Source organism: Amorphotheca resinae, assembly GCF_003019875.1.
Source record: "Amorphotheca resinae ATCC 22711 unplaced genomic scaffold M430scaffold_10, whole genome shotgun sequence".
In the NCBI taxonomy this organism is placed as follows: Eukaryota; Fungi; Ascomycota; class Leotiomycetes; order Helotiales; family Amorphothecaceae; genus Amorphotheca; species Amorphotheca resinae.
This window is the reverse complement of record NW_020194480.1, coordinates 1,418,832-1,438,317: the sequence shown is the minus strand read 5'-3', so window position 1 is coordinate 1,438,317 and position 19,486 is coordinate 1,418,832. Positions and strand designations below refer to the sequence as shown.

The 19,486-nt window shown below is 43.5% G+C and overlaps 5 protein-coding genes across 5 annotated transcripts; 2 read left to right on the top strand and 3 right to left on the bottom strand.

The window, feature by feature from the left end:
- Positions 1 to 12: 12 nt before the first annotated feature.
- Positions 13 to 1,887, bottom strand: M430DRAFT_107596 (hypothetical protein; the record flags this gene model as incomplete). The annotated part of the gene is made up of 2 exons (XM_024861167.1): positions 13 to 1,676; positions 1,737 to 1,887. 2 exons carry the CDS (start codon positions 1,885 to 1,887, stop codon positions 13 to 15), a joined length of 1,815 nt encoding a protein of 604 aa, XP_024718695.1.
- Positions 1,888 to 2,809: 922 nt separating this feature from the next.
- On the bottom strand, positions 2,810 to 5,248 carry M430DRAFT_30344 (hypothetical protein; the record flags this gene model as incomplete). The annotated part of the gene is made up of 3 exons (XM_024865944.1): positions 2,810 to 2,871; positions 2,901 to 2,925; positions 3,197 to 5,248. The coding sequence occupies 3 exons, from the start codon at positions 5,246 to 5,248 to the stop codon at positions 2,810 to 2,812; spliced, it is 2,139 nt and encodes a 712-aa protein (XP_024718694.1).
- Positions 5,249 to 5,411: 163 nt separating this feature from the next.
- Positions 5,412 to 5,939, top strand: M430DRAFT_107487 (hypothetical protein; the record flags this gene model as incomplete). Its single annotated transcript, XM_024861156.1, has 2 exons — positions 5,412 to 5,725; positions 5,819 to 5,939. 2 exons carry the CDS (start codon positions 5,412 to 5,414, stop codon positions 5,937 to 5,939), a joined length of 435 nt encoding a protein of 144 aa, XP_024718693.1.
- An 8,860-nt stretch (positions 5,940 to 14,799) lies between these two features.
- Positions 14,800 to 15,723, top strand: M430DRAFT_106667 (hypothetical protein; the record flags this gene model as incomplete). The annotated part of the gene is made up of 1 exon (XM_024861095.1): positions 14,800 to 15,723. One exon carries the CDS (start codon positions 14,800 to 14,802, stop codon positions 15,721 to 15,723), a length of 924 nt encoding a protein of 307 aa, XP_024718692.1.
- A 336-nt stretch (positions 15,724 to 16,059) lies between these two features.
- Positions 16,060 to 19,359, bottom strand: M430DRAFT_52977 (hypothetical protein; the record flags this gene model as incomplete). The annotated part of the gene is made up of 7 exons (XM_024868340.1): positions 16,060 to 16,122; positions 16,209 to 16,283; positions 16,339 to 16,716; positions 16,764 to 17,099; positions 17,220 to 18,338; positions 18,563 to 18,954; positions 19,182 to 19,359. The coding sequence occupies 7 exons, from the start codon at positions 19,357 to 19,359 to the stop codon at positions 16,060 to 16,062; spliced, it is 2,541 nt and encodes an 846-aa protein (XP_024718691.1).
- Between the last annotated feature and the right edge of the window lie 127 nt (positions 19,360 to 19,486).

Here is a 19,486-nt window from a genome sequence, read left to right as displayed (position 1 = left end):
TGAACCGATTATTTACTCCGCAGTCGCGGAGGCCTTTGACTTGTTTGGATTCATCCAAGCAAAGGCTGAGGCACCTCCTACTGGGTTTGATGATCTGGGAATAGTCGCGATGGACTTTGGGCCCTTCTGATCGCCCGAAATACTTTTCTTCGGCTCCCATCGCAATGGAGCGTTCTCAATTCCGCTGGGCTGACTCTTACGCCTCGATTCCCCAGACGTACGTGACGGTGCTGGCTCGTAAGCGGCACCCGTCCGCGCCGCAGATGATGAGCGGCTGGACACCCCAGCAGTAGCAATGGATTTCGAGGGTTTTAGTACTTTCATGTTTCTTCCACCTCTCGTTGCTCGTTGGTATCCGCTTGTGGACTCGCCATTCTCACTACCGTTTGCAGCCGTTCCTTGGCGCCAGGAGCCCCAAACACCCAGAGACTCACGTCTAGGTTGATCTGCAGAGCCTGTGTCATCAGATAGCTCCGATCCTCGCAAAGCAATATCTTCGTAATGTCGTCTCTCAGAGTCCGAGATAATGCCATTTGGTCCGGCAGCCTCGAATCTCGTATCAGAAGCTCGGTTGACATTGCTCAAATCAGAAGTAGCAGTAGCAGTGAAAAGTGATAGTGGCTGTTCTGCTGATGCTGTAGATCTCCGATCCAGATCGGAAGACTCGACTTTATCGGTGCGATCAATTCCATCCGTTTTTGATTTGGATCCACTGGGGGTGAAATGAGATGCGGTTGCATTCAGTTCGTTCCTCTCTGGTGGAAGGTTTGCTGTACATAAATCCTTGAATAGGTTCTCGTCCTCTGGTCTAACAAACGGAACGGAAATCTTGTTGCGGTCGTCGCTGTATAGAGTCATGAGATTCTGAGAGAAGAGAATATCTGCGCTATGTGCTCGAAGAGTATCACTGCCAATGAAGACACGGATATTATTCTTGCGATCAGAATTGGTGGGTTGGGTCATACCAACAATCTCAAAGTCTGCTGTGAGGGCAGGTAATTGCGGGACGGGGCTGTTTGACCTCGAGTTTGGTTGAGTGATGACTGCCTCCGGGAGGTAGACAGGAAGTCTGATGTTATAACCACCAGTAGACTGCTTCTGAATTTGGTCCAACAATCCTAGCTCTTTCACAAGAGAACAATCGAGAACTGACCTCTGGGAGCCTGTACAAACCACACCGTAAAGAAGCGCATTATGCGAGAAGTTGGTGGTAAGCCAACAGCGTATGATGGAAGGGACAGAGCCGAGAATGAATAGACCAGGCGGAGGAAGAAGTATGTCGACAGGTGAGTGTTCGTGCTGGGGGCCAATGATGAAATTCGTGTCGAGACCAAGACTGCTTGTTCTCCCAGAAGCAACAGAATGCATGGAATGAACTGAGTGACCCGCAGAGCTGTGCCTGCCATCAGACTTATGTGATAACGAACGCTCCGTCATGGGATGACTTCCAAAGCCGCTACTTGGGCGAACTGGACCGAAATCTCCGGAATTCCGAGAGCTTTGTGTCCAGTTCGAACCTTGAAGAGCACTAACATCAAATCGAACACTGTTGGCTCGTGATGCACCTCGCCTTACTGGTTCGTCGTCCGCTTCGAGCTGCAGACTACCGAGAAGGTTATGTCCTTGTTCATCGTCGAAGTCATCGAAGACGTCAGCAGAGGGATGTTGGAGAGGCCCTGTTTCTCAATGAAATATTAGTGATGTGAATCTGTTTGATGTGCCTGGGATGTATTGACCTTGTTGTGGAGTGCCACTTAAAACGCCTGGGAATGGAGACCCATTTCCCCAGACGGACTTGAGCGCGGCATCATCAGCTTGGCGCTTTTCCAACCTCGAAAGCCGGTCAGCATGGTTGATCTGCACAGCTTGGACATGCTTGATATCCATCTGAACATGATACAAATCTTCTCGTGTAGCCGCAAACTGCGAATCCATGGGGTATCTTGATTATATCTCGCTCTGTAGGCCAGCCTTGATGATTGAGTCGCGCAGATGTCTCCAAGGTATTCTCTACCTGGGCCGAAGAGCCACAAGGGTTTGAAATTATAGAATGTCCCTGGTTTTCTCGATACCAGCGAGTTCCAATACTTCCAGGGAGCTCTGTGTCCGGGGAGCAAGCAGCACCTTCGGGCTGTCGTTATCTCGCAAAGATCACGATGGCCACCTCCCCCACCGCATCGGCCTGAGACCGACGGTCACTGCTCACACTTTATCGTCGATATTCGTTTGTTATCCCAAGCAAAAGGAGGTGCTGTTCCGTTTCTGAAGGGGTAGGATTCAAGGCAGACGTGAGATGGTCGGGGAAGTGTTGATTCGTTGGAGATGGTCGTGTATTATTGTGGGAAGTGAATGGCTTTGTACCGGTCGCAGTAAAAGCAGTGAGAAAGAAGTGTATGCCTGCGATGGGTATACTCAAACCACTTCGACGTGGGGAGGTCACGTACGTTTGCTGGGCGGGAATGGGAAGTTGAGATGGGCCACGGATGATGATGAGGCGATTCTTCAACGAGCAAGATCGGTTCTTTGCTGCAGTGAGCTGGGTCGGGTTCACGTAAAGAGGGAGACGTTTCGATGGTCGTAAATAGTTGTGTTGGAATGAAGATGGGAATGGGACAGAATCTCTAACAGGTAAGTAAGGGACGTTAACATGTCGCCTCGTTTCTTTAAGGTTTGAACAAGAGACGAGGCTATCCCCCACATTATCCGCTACCTATAGGCAGCGTATTTACGAGGATACGAGTCAAATAAATTAATAAAATTGTCAACTAAAAGTAACATGTAGCAGATAAAGGACGATCTAGCGGTTTCCTCAAGATCCTGCGAAGTCGAACTGCGCTTTTATACCAAGAACGGTATTCCGGGCAGATGCATCTGATCGAAATATAGCCGGCAGCACCTACCACGTACGAAGAGCAACAGCAGGCACTGTAAGGTATCAAGGTATTGCAAGAATAAGAACATTAAGATTTGAAATACCCAGTCCGTCATAATATATATAAATCCCCATTCGATCATCTAGACGCGCTGTTATATAGTACCAAGCTTTTGCGGAGTAACCTGACCCCCTATCCTAGGTGCCCATGGCTCACAGACGACTTCTTTCATTCTCCCCCAGACCTCCACTCATAAAAGGTCCCCGGTCTGAATCTCCGAACAAGACTCTCTCTCTCCCACCCCTTGTGGACCACCAACTCACGCAGACAGCACTCCTCTCCACATCCATTTCTCCGCTCTCCAGAACCTCCCAGAACCGTTCCTTACAATGCTCCCTCATCTTTCCATCTTGAACCGCATTCAATAGATCCGCTGTTAACGGTAGCCATTCTTCTAAAAGATGAAGAGGGAGATTTGGTAGAGCATCCAGGAGTGTTAATAGCAGTACCGCTTGCTCCGATAAAGGGGGCAGCTCCGGAGCATCCGAACCACTTTTAACCAACCCTGAAGGTGGCAACGGTGATGTTGGTGCATTAAGTGACCGGTGACGTAGGAGTTCTAACAGTGTTTCCGAAAGCATAGGGTGGGACGCAGATAATGGTGAAGGCGGAGTAGTGATTTGAATCAAAGCCTTGAACGCAAACCGGAATTGTCGAGGAGACAGATTCGTAGGGAAGGACTTAAACAGTGATTCCGTATAAAAGGGAAGGATCCTAGCTGCCAAGTCTGCATTTTGAGGAACAGCTAGTACGGCAAGCATGGCACTATGTCCGGCTTCAAATATTTCACGGAGCTGTGCATTCGCAGCTGGATCAAGGTAAGGCAAGGCGGGTGTGACGATCAGAGATTCATTATCTGAGGGCGAGAGGGCGAGAGTGAAGTGCTCGCTAGTATTGAGATAGAAGAGATCCAGATTGCGTTGCAGAGGGCTGGAAGGGATTTGACCGGCCTCGGTAGGATATATCGTTTTCAGGAAGTCTCTTGATTCGGCTGGGTATCGAGACAGAATGTCAATTGATGTCAGATTGACAAATGTATATGCTGAGAATGCATTTGAGCCTAGGCGGCAGGAGATAAAGTGTATCTTTTGAAGAATTGAGAGGGATCGGGAGGCAGTCGCTGGCGCAAGCCTCCCAGCCAATCTAGGATCGACCAGCGTCCTTCCAATGATGGCCCGTAATATAATCACCGTGGCAAACATTGCACCTTTCAAGACTTGCCATAATAGTGGAAAGGTGACTCGAAGAGTTTCGGGTGTGAGAAAAGTCTCCTCTTCGGAGGAGTCAATCTCAGATAGCTTGTTATGCCTCCATGAAACCAAAATCCTATCAGCAAAAGCAAGTAAATGCTCGCTAATCTCTGCAACACGTAAGGAGTTGCTCATATTCTCAATAGCGTGAGCGATCAGCCTTGAAAGGGGGCCCATCGACGATATCAGAGGTTTGGATGACATCTTCTGTAACTGTAGAAACGACGGAGATTTTGCAGACCAATCAAACTTGTTTCCAGAGGCCTGTATAACATCGTAGTCAATGGCTCGAAGAAAATAGCCATCTTGATAGCCCTCGTTCAAGGTCATAGCATGAAGCATGACCATTACCAATGCATCGTAATTCAGTCCGCTCCTAATGCCATCCGATAATAATGGAAAGGTATGGTTAAGAGCAAGCACAATAGATTCTGCTCCTAGGCTTCCAAGATTCGCTGGATTCTCCAGAGCCAGGTTCGCGGCTGTGACAATAGCCCGTTCAATTGTCGTTCTCAATCCTCTTGATAGTCCTTGTCTGTTTTGGCCCTCCATTCCCAGCAATACTCCTCCAATGACCAACAAATGTTGCCATCGCGATGAGCGATCATCAGCTCCCTTGATAACGGCTTTTGCCCAGTCATCGCACTTGATTCCACCCCCTTGCCTCGGTTGGTAGGCATCATATGGCTTTTCGTGGCCTTGAACCTGGTTTTTCTGGACTGTGATTGCTGCCGTATTGAAGAGGCTGATTATACGAAGAGAAGTTTCAAGACCATCGGGTCTATCCCATATTGCTGGTGCTGTGAGGAGTTGGGATGTAAGGAGAGTGACGTTGAGTGGATTCGTGAGAGTCGTGAGTAGGGACGTGGTACTAGAGAGGATTCTGTTTGTTTGCTGAGGGTCGGGAACGCCTTGAAATGCCCGAAGCACGGTAGTGAGAAGGCGATCTGCCGGCATGATTTCGTGATTATCTCTTCCTCCTATTTTCCATGTCGCGTCGTAGTGTTGGAAGTGAGGTGGGATGTTGACTGCTTTTGGAGCTCGCACGTAAAACAACCGAGGCATCTTCAAGCCTTCAGCCTTTCGCGCCAAATCGGTAACCTCACCTCAACCAACCGCCAGGCCACGAGGCTGATACCTTCCGCCTCATCGCGGAGCCCATCCAAGCTCGCCATGGCTGTGTAGTAAGAACCTCTATCTCCATGATCAACGGTAACTAGAACTAACTATGCACAGTACTCGTGTTGAAGACCCTGCTCCTCTCGATTACGCTACTCCCCCATTCCCATCCCTTTATTGGCCATACAAAGCCAAACCAGGTGTCGCGAATTACCTATACTATACTCACGACATATGGCGCTATACTTTGCTGTGGACACTCATCCTCTTCGCCGTCTTTCACGCGGCGGTAGCCGCTTTTGCAGTTCTTATGCAGTTGGGGAAGGGAGAGAAGGCTTGGCAATATGTTTGGGTAATACCCTTGGTATATGCTTTCGTGGCTGGAGTTGAGGCATTATTGGCGGGGAGCTTTGTCGGGTTAATGTACGTATGGGATTCTGTTGCTCTGAGCTATTCAGATGCAAAGTTTCCTGGCCATTATACCATCTCTAATCTACGGTTGCTAACATAACTTAGTCTTGGAGCCGTCTACAACGCTGGATACTTTCGAATGTCAACATGGATTCCATTTATATGGTCATTGATCAACGTTTTGGTTCTTATTCTATCGTCATTCTCTATTCAAGGCGGTCTCTAATGAATCCCCTCGCTTTCGGGATACATACATCCGTAATTTCCAGCCAAAGCCAGGCCAAGAGGAGATATATGCACCCTGGATGCTAAATCTAAAGCTTCCGTGCTTGGAGGTTCTCGTGCCGCCTATTTCTGAGCAGGCAAGGCAGGGTCTGGTGCCTTGGGTTCAATCTTTCTGATTATCCGAGCAGGATTGCCAGCCACGGAGTGAAACGCAGGTACGTCTTTAGTCACAACACTTCCAGCACCAACAGTAACACCTCTACCAATAGTGACTCCGGGGAGGATGGTGACATTGCCTCCCAACCAACAATCCTCGCCAATTGTGATGGGCTTGCCCAGTTCAGGGCCTTTGATGCCATTGCGGAGGAAGGGATCAAGAGGGTGCGTGGCGGAATAAAAAGAACAGTTTGGACCTATAAGAGTGCGGGCGCCGATGGTGATCAAGCAGGTATCAAGGAAGGTGCAGTTGAAGTTGATGTAGACGCCTTTACCAAGTCTAGGGGGAAGGGTGTTAATGAGTATGCAGACGACAGTCGTCTGTGTTGGGACTACCTGAGGTTTGTTCCATAATCCACCTTGATTGGCCCATCAATATATGGCTCGTTCTGAAGAAGGATCTCATCTTCCTCCTCTGTGTCAACTGGCGGAGGCAGAGGGCTCTTGTCATCGACAACACTGAAACCGCATGTCAGATTGTAGGCAAGGGGAAATATCAATTGTCACTTAATATCTAAGATTCACATTATGAAAGACACGCGGTGAAGTCCTTACTCTCTCCAAAGCTCAACCAATCTTCGACGAGAAGCCTCCCCAGCAGCGTTAAACCTATGGCAGGCATGGTGACAGCGATTCCGCTTGGCCGTTAACTTGGGCCGAAATGCGTGGTAAAGCTCTCCTCGAAGCATGCGAGCTTCATTTTCTGCCTCGTCAATATGCTCCAGTCCCGAAGGGCCCGAGTGGGAGTTTGCATCCATAGTTAATAGGCTTATAGACTTCAGAAGACTAGGATGCAATCGCTCGCTTCGCTCGCGTGGGTACAATGCTTAGACACGTGACCTAAAAATATGTGATTAGTAAGCTACCTATAGAACAATTAAGGCTCTTATTACCTGTAGACGACAATAGTAACGGCACGTGATATTAAAATCGCTACTTACGGATAGAGTACTCTTATTAGCTGTAAGGGGCTTAATTAATCTCTTTGTTACTATTAAAAGAGACAATAGTAGTAGTTAGCTATATAGAAACTCGATCTTAACGATCCTTTATCCTACCTACTACTAACTCTAACTCTAACTTTAACTTTAACTATAACTATAACTATAACTCTAACTTTAACTATAACTATAACACTAAAGACAAAGTTAGTATACGGCCTTACTTACGGCCTGTTATTCCTAACCTTATAGACTATTTCTAGATAGATAGATTCGAGAAGGACTTTTTTACGCCTACTAAGAGTACTATAATTTATAGAGGCTTATAGTAAGTTAACCCTTAGATCTAGAGAGTAAGGAGACTAATAGATCTAATAGGCTACTAACCTCCCTCGCCTATAATAGTAACTCTCTTACTAGTACGTAAGTAACTACTTACCTCTAGCTGTAATAGACTACTATATACGTAGCTAACGGCCTATTAATAGTCGGGCTAGCTTAGTCTCTAGCTCTCCCTCTTCTAGCTTTAAAGCCGTGTTCTTAGCTAGCGTTATAGCCGCTATTACCCCGGCCCTTACTACTACTACTACCCTATAAGTTAGCTAAAGACCCTAAATATAGAGCGTATAGTAATACTAACCTGTCTATTAAGGCTATTGCCTTTACTACTACTATAGCCGCCGCCCTTACTACCTTATAAGTTAGCTAAAGACCCTAAATATAAAGCGTACCTTAATACTAACCTATTTATTAAGGCTATTACCCTTCTCTTCCTCTCTTAGAATACTACCTACACTATAACGGCCCTTACTACTATAGTACTATAGTAGCTAGCGACTCTTTATCTAGGCCGTAACCCGCTAAACTAAAACTAGGCTAGTAACCTAAAGGTAAAGCTTACTTATATCGTAGGTTAGGTAAACCTTTTAGGCTATAACTATTATTAAAATAGTACTAGCCTATAGATAGAGTATATTATAGTACTCAGACAGCTAAGTTAGAGCTGTACGAATTACTACTATAGTAGTAAAGAGATCTGTTACTCTCTCTATAAGTTAACTTAATAAGGTAGATTTAGGGCATACTATAACTAATAGGCTATAGGCTAGACTTTTATACTCGCGCTATCTGCCGCCCTTATATCTACTATTAATACTATATTCGCGGCCGTGCCTATACCCTTTAGCCTACTTGTTATACTACTTGTCTTACTAGTATAGGCCTTAAGAGCTATACTTACGGCCCTAGTAGCCCTAGCCCTAGCCTTAGGCCCTTACCCCTTACGTTACTATAAGTATACTACCCTTATTATATATAGACAAAAAACTTACTACGTATAGTAGCCCTCTCTACTATCGCCTTAGCTACTAATAGTAACGCCTTATAATATCTTAATTATAAGTCTATAACTAACTATTAATAGCTACTACCTTCTTACTAGTCCCGGCCCTAGTATACGTACTTACTACCTACCTTACTACTAGCCCTTGTCTTTACTATAGCCCTAGCCCTTATAGCCTTATTTCTACTGTCCCTAGTACTAGCGCTATTAGAGTACTACTTACACTATGTAGCTACTTTACCTAACTTCTTAATAAAGCCTAAACCCTAGGCTAGGCCGAAATCGTAGGCCGCTAGGCTAAAATCTAGCTTAAGCTTACTATCTTAGCCTAAGCTAAGGTAAAAGATAAGGATAATAATAATAAAGAAGAAGAGTAGAGGTATAGTTTATAGACTACTAAGTCCTATAAAGGGCGCCCTTATAAGGGTTATATAATAGAACTAGAATAATTATACTAAAGTATATACCTAAAACCTCTTTAACGCTTATAAATAGTAAAAACAGACTATAAACTATAGATATAATACCTATAAAAGAATAATATATAGTATATAATATATATAGTATTATAAAAATAGATAACGCTATAAGTATATAGCTAACGCTATATACTATTAAACTATAAAGGATTACTTTATTAGATTAATATCCTATAATACCTCTAGGTAGATAATATTAGTAGTAGTACTTACTCTCTCTAGTAAAAGAACAGACAGGCCTACTATAGACGTAACCTAAGAGATAGCTATATAGAACTAACTATAAAAGAAAACAAAGAACTATAAATCTAGCCTAATACGTATAAACGACTATCCTTAAGACTTGTTAATCGTTATAGTAAAGCTTAGATAGACTAGAAACTACTTATAGATTAAGGTAAAAGAGAGAGCGTCTTTCTTATTTAATAATAACTTAATACATAAGATCGTCTATAACTACTTGTTAAAGTTACTACTAATAAACTAGGCCTTAATATAGTAAGGCCGTAGCTTAGTAACGACTATCTACAACCTGTTACATAACCTTTACTAAAGGTACAGGTTTTATAACACTATAATTAGAGTCCTTATCTTAAGTTTTAAGGTTAACAAAGGTAGTAATAAGAGATCGATACTCTATAAGTACTTAACTAGTAGTACTATAACGTCCGGGTTAGTATTGTTTACGTCTACTAAGTTAACTACTATATAGGTACGTTTGTTACTTCTATAATTAAACAGACTATAGACTAAGTAATTTAGCTCTATTATAGTCTTGTTTAAGGTAGACAAGATTACCTGTTTATAAAAGAGGGTATAGTCTGTAATAGCCTACTATAAGAGAGCCTTTAGGTAAATAGTATTAATAAGCTTAAGTATAGTCTAAGGCTAAGAGATATATAAGAGTATTATTACCTAGCTATAAAGGGTAGAGTCGTATAGTAGGCTACTAATCTACTATATAAACTATTAATCTAGTAGACTGTCTCTTACTTATATATTAGTCTATAGGCGTAACTACTTAAGCTACGGCTAGATCTACGTGTTTTAAAGGGATACTATAATAATATTAGCCTACAAGCTATAATAGACGACTAGAAAGATCTAAGTAAAGTCCTTACTAAGGATAATAAGTATACTACTAAAGAGAACATTATCTATAGTACCTTATAAGTTAATAAATAGCTAGTAGACTACCTTAAAATAGTGCTTGTTTTGTATAAGAACCTTGTTCTAGATAATTAAATCAGCCTATCGTAAGAGCCTTCTAGCCTATAAAGTCTTAGTTATTATACTCTTAGACACCTTATATATAAGGATAAGGATCTTAAACAAAGAGTAAGAAGTATAGCTACCTAGTAGTAAGAGGCCTATAATACTTATAGAGATAATATAAAAAACTGCCTTACTTAAGCCCTAAAAGTAGTAGTAAAGGGTCTAGTAAAGGTACGTCTTACTAGTACTACTAGGGCCTTAGAGATAAAAGTAGGCTGTTTCTAGGCTATTTTCTATAGCTATAACAATAGTATTAAAGTACTTCTTCTAGCCCTTATTTAAATCTCGTCTAAGATCTTTAGCTAGAGTAGCCTTTGTTATAAGATTGTACTATTCCCTTATAGCCTCTACCTAAGACTAATCAAACCTGTTTTTAGGTAACTATACGCTTACTAGAGACTTACCTAGATCTATAAGCCTCTTTTCTATTAGAAACAGTCTGTAATTATAGTAAGGATTAAGTAATAAGAAAGGAAAAGAGCTAGTAGGCGCCTACCTAAGCTAGTAGTATAAATCGTTATATAGATCATTCTTAAACTAATCTTATAGAGCCGTTAGATCTGTAATAGCCTTATAACAAATACCTAACAAAAAAAGCGTCTATAACCTACTCTTAGACATAAAGAGCTTAGCCTTATTAAAGTATTAAAACTACTTCTAATTACTCTTATATAACTTACGTACTACGTACATAGCGTAATACGTTAGGTAGGTTTAGCTATTAAATTCGTACAGCTCCTTAAACGATTTTAGACTAGAAACAATAGTAAGTAAGAGCTATAAGTAGTAATACTTACTTATAATAAGACTATAGTAGTATATACAGCTAATAGCCTACCCTTTTTACTATAGGCGCTACTACCTTATCTTCTTATACTATATATAGTAGTTAAGGAACTCTTAGTATAGTCTTTTTAGATTAGAATCCTAACAGGTATTATAGTTAAAGAAGCTTATTAAGGTTGACTTAGCTATTTTAGCCTTTATAGCTAACTAAGAAGAGGTTAACTCTTTATTAAAAAAGACAGCCTATTAACCCTTTAAGTATAAGGCTAAACGCTTAATGTATAAGAACTCTTAGTAATACCTAAAATTAAATAAACGCTAGTACGCCTCTATTACTCTTATATAACAGGCCTAAACGTACTACGTAATCTCGTTAATATCGTCTGTTTCTAAAACGGCTATAGTCGTACGATCTAAACCCTTATAAACATACTTATATATATACTTTACGGCCTTAATACTTATATAAACCTTAACGTTAATATAAGAGTAGAACTTCTAAAGTAAGTATAGGTTATAAGGAACTACTTAACGATTATTATAGGTTATTACTTAGCTAGGGTAGCCTAGTTTAAGGACTATAAACTTATACCTATTGTCTTAGCGTTAGTATTTAGGGTACAAATTCTCTTAGACGATCGTCTATTTTATAAAGGCCTTAAGAAAGAGTTTTAAGTACGTTTTTAGGCCGTTAGGCGTCTTACTTTATATATAAGGACAGTTAGGGTCGTTATCCTTATAAGGGCTATAGGTTATCTGTTTTATAACGACTCTTATTAACTTCTCTAATAAGTCTTATAAACAAGGTAAAAGCTTAGTATAGACGATTTTATTAATCTAGTTAGGTATAAGGTAATCTAAGTCTACCTAAAGGAACACTAATAGGTATATATATAGTAGGCCGTGTTTCTAGTACTTAATCGTATAAACGTAAGTACTATACAGCCTAAAAATACCCTTATAAACGTCCTTTAGTAGCTTGTTAACCTTCTAGTAAAAGATGTAGACTACTATATTAGGCTAATTACTAGCTGTCTAGCCTAGTAATAGCTAATCCCTAATCTCTAGCTAGTTTAGGTTAGCTATAAAAGTAATAAAAAGGGTTAGCTTACTAAAGTAACAAACAATAGCTATTAAGTCCTAATACTACTATTATATACTCTTATCGCCTCTTATATAAGAGGCTAGAAGGACGATTACCTTATAGCTAAGCTCTTTAGGGTTAACATAATCCTTATAGGTTATTATATCTACTAAGCCCTAGTAGAGATCGGCCTGTATCTTATCTTAGTTCTACTTAATCTAGTTAAGAGTAGTATACTTAGTATAGACGTAACTATTAATATAATATTACTAGAACAGGCGTCTAGAGTAGTAAAGGATTAAAAACTAGCCTTTATAGGCTATAAGATAGTACTAATAGAACTAGCGCTACTATAGACAGGTCTACTAATAAGTACTGTTCTAGTTATAAAGAGTTAACCTATAGTACTAGCTATAGTCCTTATATAGAAACAAAAGTATATAGTAAAGAGGTATATACACTATAGTCGTAAGATTAATCTACTTAAGAGAGCGCTTATTTATACCTAGGTTATAGACTATAAGAATAATATTATAGTACGTTACTTTTATTGTTTTGTACGTAATAATAGCCGTAAGCTTATTACTAGTTATAGGCAGGTTATACCTATAATAATCTATACCTTACTCTAGAACTAGCTATATCTATAGATTTAATAGTATCTAGAAAACGCCTTCTTATTTACCTTCTTGTTTATAGAGCCGCTTACAGGCTATCTTATATACCTTTACAAAACGATTATTATTATAAAGCTATTATAAAAGCTTATAAAGGACTCTAAGGTTTAAACCTATAAACGTCTATAACTAAATAGAGTTAGTATAATCCGGGTTATAAATAAATAGCTAGATAAAAGAAGGGGTTTAGCTTAGTAGCGTGTCTAGGGGCCCTTAGAGGTAGTAGAGCTTACTATAGATTAAGAAGACGTAGATACTTTATAACGTATTAAAACAAGTGTCTTACGTAAAATTATAAGACGTAAGTATAAGTACTAAGTTATACCTTTATATACTTCTTAAGAAGTCTATACTATAAGTATCTCTCTTATTTAAGAGCCTCTATAAAAAGCGTAGTAGGTTAGTAATAAGTAAGAGATCTACCTTCTTATTAAGGTAACATAACATACCTTCCTTAACCTACTATAAAGTATAGTAGTAATAATAGACCTATATTATATAGCCTAAACTATAGGCCTTAGCCCTAATATTAAAGCTAGATAAGAACGCTACTAGGTATCGTCTACTAGGTCTACTAGGTCTACTAGGTCTACTAGGTATAAGATCGTCTCTAGCTATAAAGGGTTATAGACTACTACTAGACTATTATAAGGGCTGTATAACTAGGGCTTATAAGGTTAAGAAAGGATCTAAGAGTTTAGGAGAGAGGAAAGGATCTAAGAGTTTAGGAGAGAGTTAAGGATCGTAAAACTAGTATAGATTATAGAGCTTAAAGATAGATAGTAGCGTAAAGTTTAGGTTATAGAACTTAGAGGATTATATAAAAAGCCGTAATTCTAGGTTATCTATTATAATAGCTTCTTATAGACTTAAAAGCAGTCTAGAAACAAGGTCCTTATATACTATAAAACCTCTATAGGTTAAAGTAGTGTCTATAAGATCTTAGTAAGGGCGGCCTTACTACTATAAAGGTATAGGCACGTCTATATAAGGGCGTCTAGAGAGGCGTAAAGGTATAGGTACGTCTATACTAAGAGGACGTCTAGGCGGCTGTAGAGGTATAGATACTATAGGCAAGTATATTATAGTACCTTAGTAGTAGCGTCCTTGTTTTAGAGTAGGGGCACTTGTAAGCTCGGCCTTAGAGGCTAGCTAGGTAGCGGTTTAACAGGTTAGGCACGCCCTATTAGTATTAGGATCAAGATCTTTAAGTATAGTCTACTCTACGCGATCTTATATAGTAATAGAAAGGTTAGCTTTACTATAGAAAGCTATAACTATATACCTTATACTAAAAACACTTCTTGTAACAGGCCTTGTTCCTATTAATAGTAAAGTCGACAGTAGGACAGAGCTTGTTATAAGTCTTGTACTAAATAAGAGGGGATAGCGTAAGGGATTCTATCGCGTTAGAGGCCGCTAAATTAAAGTAGAACAGCTAAGTAGTAGGTAGAGAGCGGATTAAAACAGACGAAACAGAAGGATCTGTATAAAGTAAGGAAGAGGTAAGAGGGAGGATACGCGTTAAATAAAGAATAAGAATATAGGTAGGTAGGTAGGTAAGAGAACGCGTACAGCGCGTGTAGAGGCCTAAGGCGGCGAATAGGGTAGCGAACTAATAAGAATTAAGAGAAATACCTATGTTTTACAGGGGGTTTTATCCCTGTTTTTCAGCAAAACATCGGTCTATTTTCTAGTATAGGGTAGATGGCCCTTTGTCCGTCGCCAACAAGGAAGAATGAAAGAGTTTCCGTATTCAGCTAGCCTCCCGTACCACACCAACTCCAAGGGCGGTGTTGGGTTCTGCCGCGGCTAAACCTGTTCCGGTGCGATTTTCTTTCTCCCTTGCGCACGAGGCTGTGGAGCATTCCTGACGAGGCGCCCACACAGAGCATCTTCCAAGAAAACACCAACAAAGAGGCGGATCAAGGGATGCCTTTTCTTTGCCCTTCCCCAGGATAATATGAGCACGAGCAGCCGTCGGGAAAGCCTTTTCATCTTCAATCTGGACTCGCAGCAGTTGCAGGTCCTTCGTGCAGCCGCAGCTACCATTCTCTCACCATGGACTCGATAACTTCTTCTCCCAACGCTTCAGGCCTCTCTCACGACAACCGCCCGGATGGATCGTGGAGGCCGCCGACTAGCAGAAGGGGGCCCAGTTCTGCACGAGAAAGCAATGGTGGGATTGACCACAGCCCCGTGGGTGTGAACGCACCTGCGACCGCCCTCCAACAAGACATGAGCATCCCCGCCGTCCTCGAGATGTACGACAAGCAGTTCCTCCCCGGCCAGCACAAGTCGCTGTCGGGGATCGCAACACGCTCATTTATCCTCGGCTGCACGTTGACGCTCTCTCTGAGCCTCGCCCTGCACCTCCTCCTCACGACTGACTCGCCCCTCTGGCGCGTGCCCTTCTTCATCAGCATCCTCTCGCTCTTCCACTTCCTCGAGTTCTGGACCACCGCCCGCTACAACACGCGCGCCGCCCAGATCTCCTCTTTCCTGCTGTCGCAGAACGGCTCCGCCTATAACATCGCCCACACCACCGCCATCATCGAGTGCAGCCTGTCGCACTACTTCTTCCCGGACCGCCAGTGGCTCCCGCCCGTCTGGCACCGCGCCCTGCTGTTCCTCGGCCTGGGCCTCGTGGCCCTGGGCCAGGCCGTCCGCTCCGGCGCCATGATTGCCGCGGGGACCAATTTTAATCATATTATCCAGCGTACCAAGGCGTCGTCGCATCAGCTGGTCACCACGGGCATCTACGGCTATCTGCGGCATCCGTCATACTTCGGCTTCTTCTGGTGGGGTCTGGGCACCCAGCTAGTGCTTGGGAATCCGGTTTGCTTCGTGGGGTTTGCCGTGGTGCTTTGGAGATTTTTCTATAAAAGGATCCAGGGCGAAGAAAAGTTGCTGGTCGGGTTTTTTGGGGACGATTACGTGGCATATAGGAAGAGAACTCAGGTTGGGATCCCATTTATTCGATAAGTAGCATTCCGGGCAGTGCGTTGATATAGGGTTGGGATTTAAGCACTTCGCTTTTGGATGGCGATAATGGTTCAGAGTACTGTATATCTCGTAATGTGTAATAGAAGCCGTTTCGTAGAACAGTATTAGCAAAAGTTCAAATGTTACTGTTAGGGATTGATTCTATCGTGAACCTCCACCCAAAACGAGTCGCCCCAAAGGTCAATGCGGATGCCCATATCAAACTTCTATGGTACAGACAAGGGTATGAACATGCGAACTCCTATCAAAATGTGCCAGTATAACAAACTAGGCCCTCACTATGCAAAACGCTGATGCCAATGCCCAATATCCCACTCAAACATGCCCCTCCTTTTCTTCCAATTCCCGCATGTACTTGACAAACGTTTTCTTATGCGTCTAGAAAGTGTGTCAGTCAGTTGCCATAGCCTATCGTCGCAACTACTCACCAATCCAGCAAACCGGCCTTCTCTCGTTACACAAACATATCTCAGGCCGAGCTTCACAAAACATTCATACACCAAGTCCATCGGCGAGCGAATATCGAGAGCAAGTGGCGCCTATTGGGGATTCGTTAGCACACTCAGCAACTCGGAAACTAATCTCCCAACTTACGGGATCAATATAGGGTGTGAAATCTGTAGGATCTTTGCCCCTCTCATCATCTGAATCGAACGAAGTGACAGAAGCCATGAGGCATAAGCTATTGGATTCATCCTCAAGATTGTCAAGCGCAAATTCGAGATCCGGAGCAGGAATCAAGCCAACAAGAATGTCGTCTCTAATGATTGGAAGCCCGCCATCAATTTCCCCAGCCTGATGCAGGATTTCAAGCTTCTCACGAAGGCTTTCTGCCGAAACCAGTGGAGAGGTGGAGATGTCAATGAGCCTCTCCCGTCGAACTCGAGGAATGATATCAGCGAGATCCGACGTGAAAATGGGTTTGTGTTTATTGTTTAGATACGGGTACGAATTCAAGTTGGTTAACAGGTCCTGCAAGGTTCAGCAACGTCTTGATAGTCTGGGTTATGAAAACTCACGTAAATGCTGAGAGGCTCAATGAAGTCCGCGGTCCATTTCGCCACAAGAATGGCGAGTGAGAAAGGAAGCACATAGTGAAGACTGCCCGTCAGCTCAAACAGAATGACTGCTAGCGTCACAGATAACCTAGTAACTCCACACATAGTCGAGCCTGCAGCAATAAGAGCATATACACCCGGAGTGATACAAGACTGGCCAGAGACATGTGCAGCACAGTCTCCAAAGAGAGGCGAGGTAGGGAATCTCAGTACGATCCACTGTATTATATGACCGATCATACGTCCCCCTAGGCCGCCGACCACCATAGATGGGACATATATGCCAGCTGGAACCTTCTATAAAATAGGTTAGCAAATAGTTCATTCAAAGATTGAGATACTGGATCAATTGCAGAACTTATGGATAAGGTATATACGGGAAGACCTCGTTTTAATCGGCTAGGAGGAGTGACTTACAATGCCAAATGTGACGATTGTCAGAATCCCTTTGATAAAGAACGCAATGGCTAGGTCTCGGACAACTGGGAATATTTCGTCCATATCAGCGGGGCAGAGGCCTAGATCATTTCGAGTTTCGGCATCGCAAGGACTTGCTACGTTCAAGAGTAATTTCGCAACCGGGATCTTCGTGTAAGGGTTCCAGTAACTGACGACGCCTGTGAGTAACGCAACTAACATGACCTCAACAAGAGGTCGTTTCTTTATAACCGGGATCTTGCGGAAGGACTGAGCCCACTTCCGGGATGCTTTGATGAATAGGGCACCTGTAGCTCCACCAAGTATGCCAACTGCAATAAAGGCGGTGAGTTCGAAGAACTGCCAGTCTGTGAGATATCGGACTTCGAACATAACAATTTTACTATTCCCATAGGGATCTAGGAATTTAAGAGTAAGGGCTGCACATATGCAACAAAAGAACGTCCTGAAAAGCGTCTTTGCCGGGAAAAAGTACGCCACCTCCTCGAGTGAGAAGAGGACTCCTCCAATCGGAGCCCCGAAGGCTACTGCTACTCCAGCCGCGGCGGCGGCTGACAGCACTTCTCTGCGCTTAGCATCGTTGTTATCGTATTTGGAGAACAATCGGCAAGCAATGTTACCCACACAGGTTGCGATGTGGACAAACGGTCCCTCCTTGCCCAAGCTCAGGCCCGAAGCAACACTTAATATGAGACCTACTGTTTTGACGACAAGGGTCTTTACACCCAAGAATCCGTGAAGAACGAATCCACTGAGGATTACGCGCACTTCCGCAACCCCAGAGCCTGCGGCAGAGTAGTAGATCATTGGAGGAGCAACTTCCGGTTTGTCAATCTGCGCGGGGCTTGCAACATCGTTTGGTGAATTAGATTCTTGTAGGTTTGGCGCACCCAGATTCTCATCGAGCGTGGAGATGCGGTAGGTCGATGGCACAACAGTTTTCGTGGTGAGGGTCAACACGCAGGAGAGTGTGGAGAATGCCACTACTAGTAATATGAATATGCCATACTCCACTGACCCCTCGTTGACATGAGGAATCTGGATATAACTTGACCACGGCTTCCAAGAATCACATCGGCCTCCTTCAGGGCAGCATCTCTGTCAACACGTCAGTTATGTCTTATGTCACACCGTGAGTTCACAGAGAAGGAATGGTATTTAGTATCTACGCCAATATGCTTCGGTGTCCCTTTGCATATGCAAAAGGGCCTACAGAGGGCCAACGACACTGAATGCAGCGTAACCACCCTTAATGAACAGAACCTTGGGAACTCAAAGGATAGCACAAGGAATGGACGAAAGGAAATTCCAAGGGAACATGCCTTCTCGCTCAGGAAAAAGCCTTTCGAGCAGTACCCGTCCTTCCAATCAAATACTGGGGCTTCCGATTTATCCACGGCGTAAGCTATTGTTGCAGTAAGACAGCCTACGAGAGCGCTGAGGATCCAGCCTTGTGTTCCGTCAAAAAAGGCCTTTATGCGTCCGCGTATGTCCGTCCGACTTCGAAGGGCCTTGAGTCGATAGGCATCGGCAATACTGTCGTGTACCCAGTCCGTCGAGGTGAACTGATCGTACCATACACGGTCATCTGGTTCGGCTGGGACTTTGGACTCCCTCGTATGGTCTCTGATGTGGTGGTCTGTGGTCAGCGCAGTAACCAGGCGTTGGCTCCATGATTCGGCGCGGTTGTGGTGTCGAGTGCTCCTGAGACTCCCTGGGCGGGGCAAAGTCAGTTTATGAGAACATGCTCTCCTAGTAGAAGATCCCCTCAATAACCCCGAATCAACTTACCAGATCTGCTATTGTGCCGCGACAAACGAGGAATGTCAGACTATAGCGGACACAATTAATTAGCATATGCTATGGAAAGAAGGTGTACAGGCGAGCCAACTCTCGAGAAGGGAATGAAGCGGTCGAGGCTCACTGGAAGACGAATCCTACTGCGACGGGAGGTCCCAGGCTGGAGGAGAGGGGTGACTTCTGACACGGAAACACTGCTCGTCGCCCTGAGGAGAGGCGCTCTTCTTGAGTAGGTTGGCGAGTCTGGGGTCGAGGCAGGATCCGGAGAATCAGGCAGACTCATGGTCAAATCCGGAGGACGTCTGGATTTCGCGGACATTTTGGACAGGACTGGGGATCAGGATCAGGATCACATTCGCGCGACAGTCTGGAGAACAGGCGTGGTCAGGGCGAGGCGAGGCGAGGTGAGATGAGGTTGGGGTAAGGCGAAGCAAGGTTGGATGAGG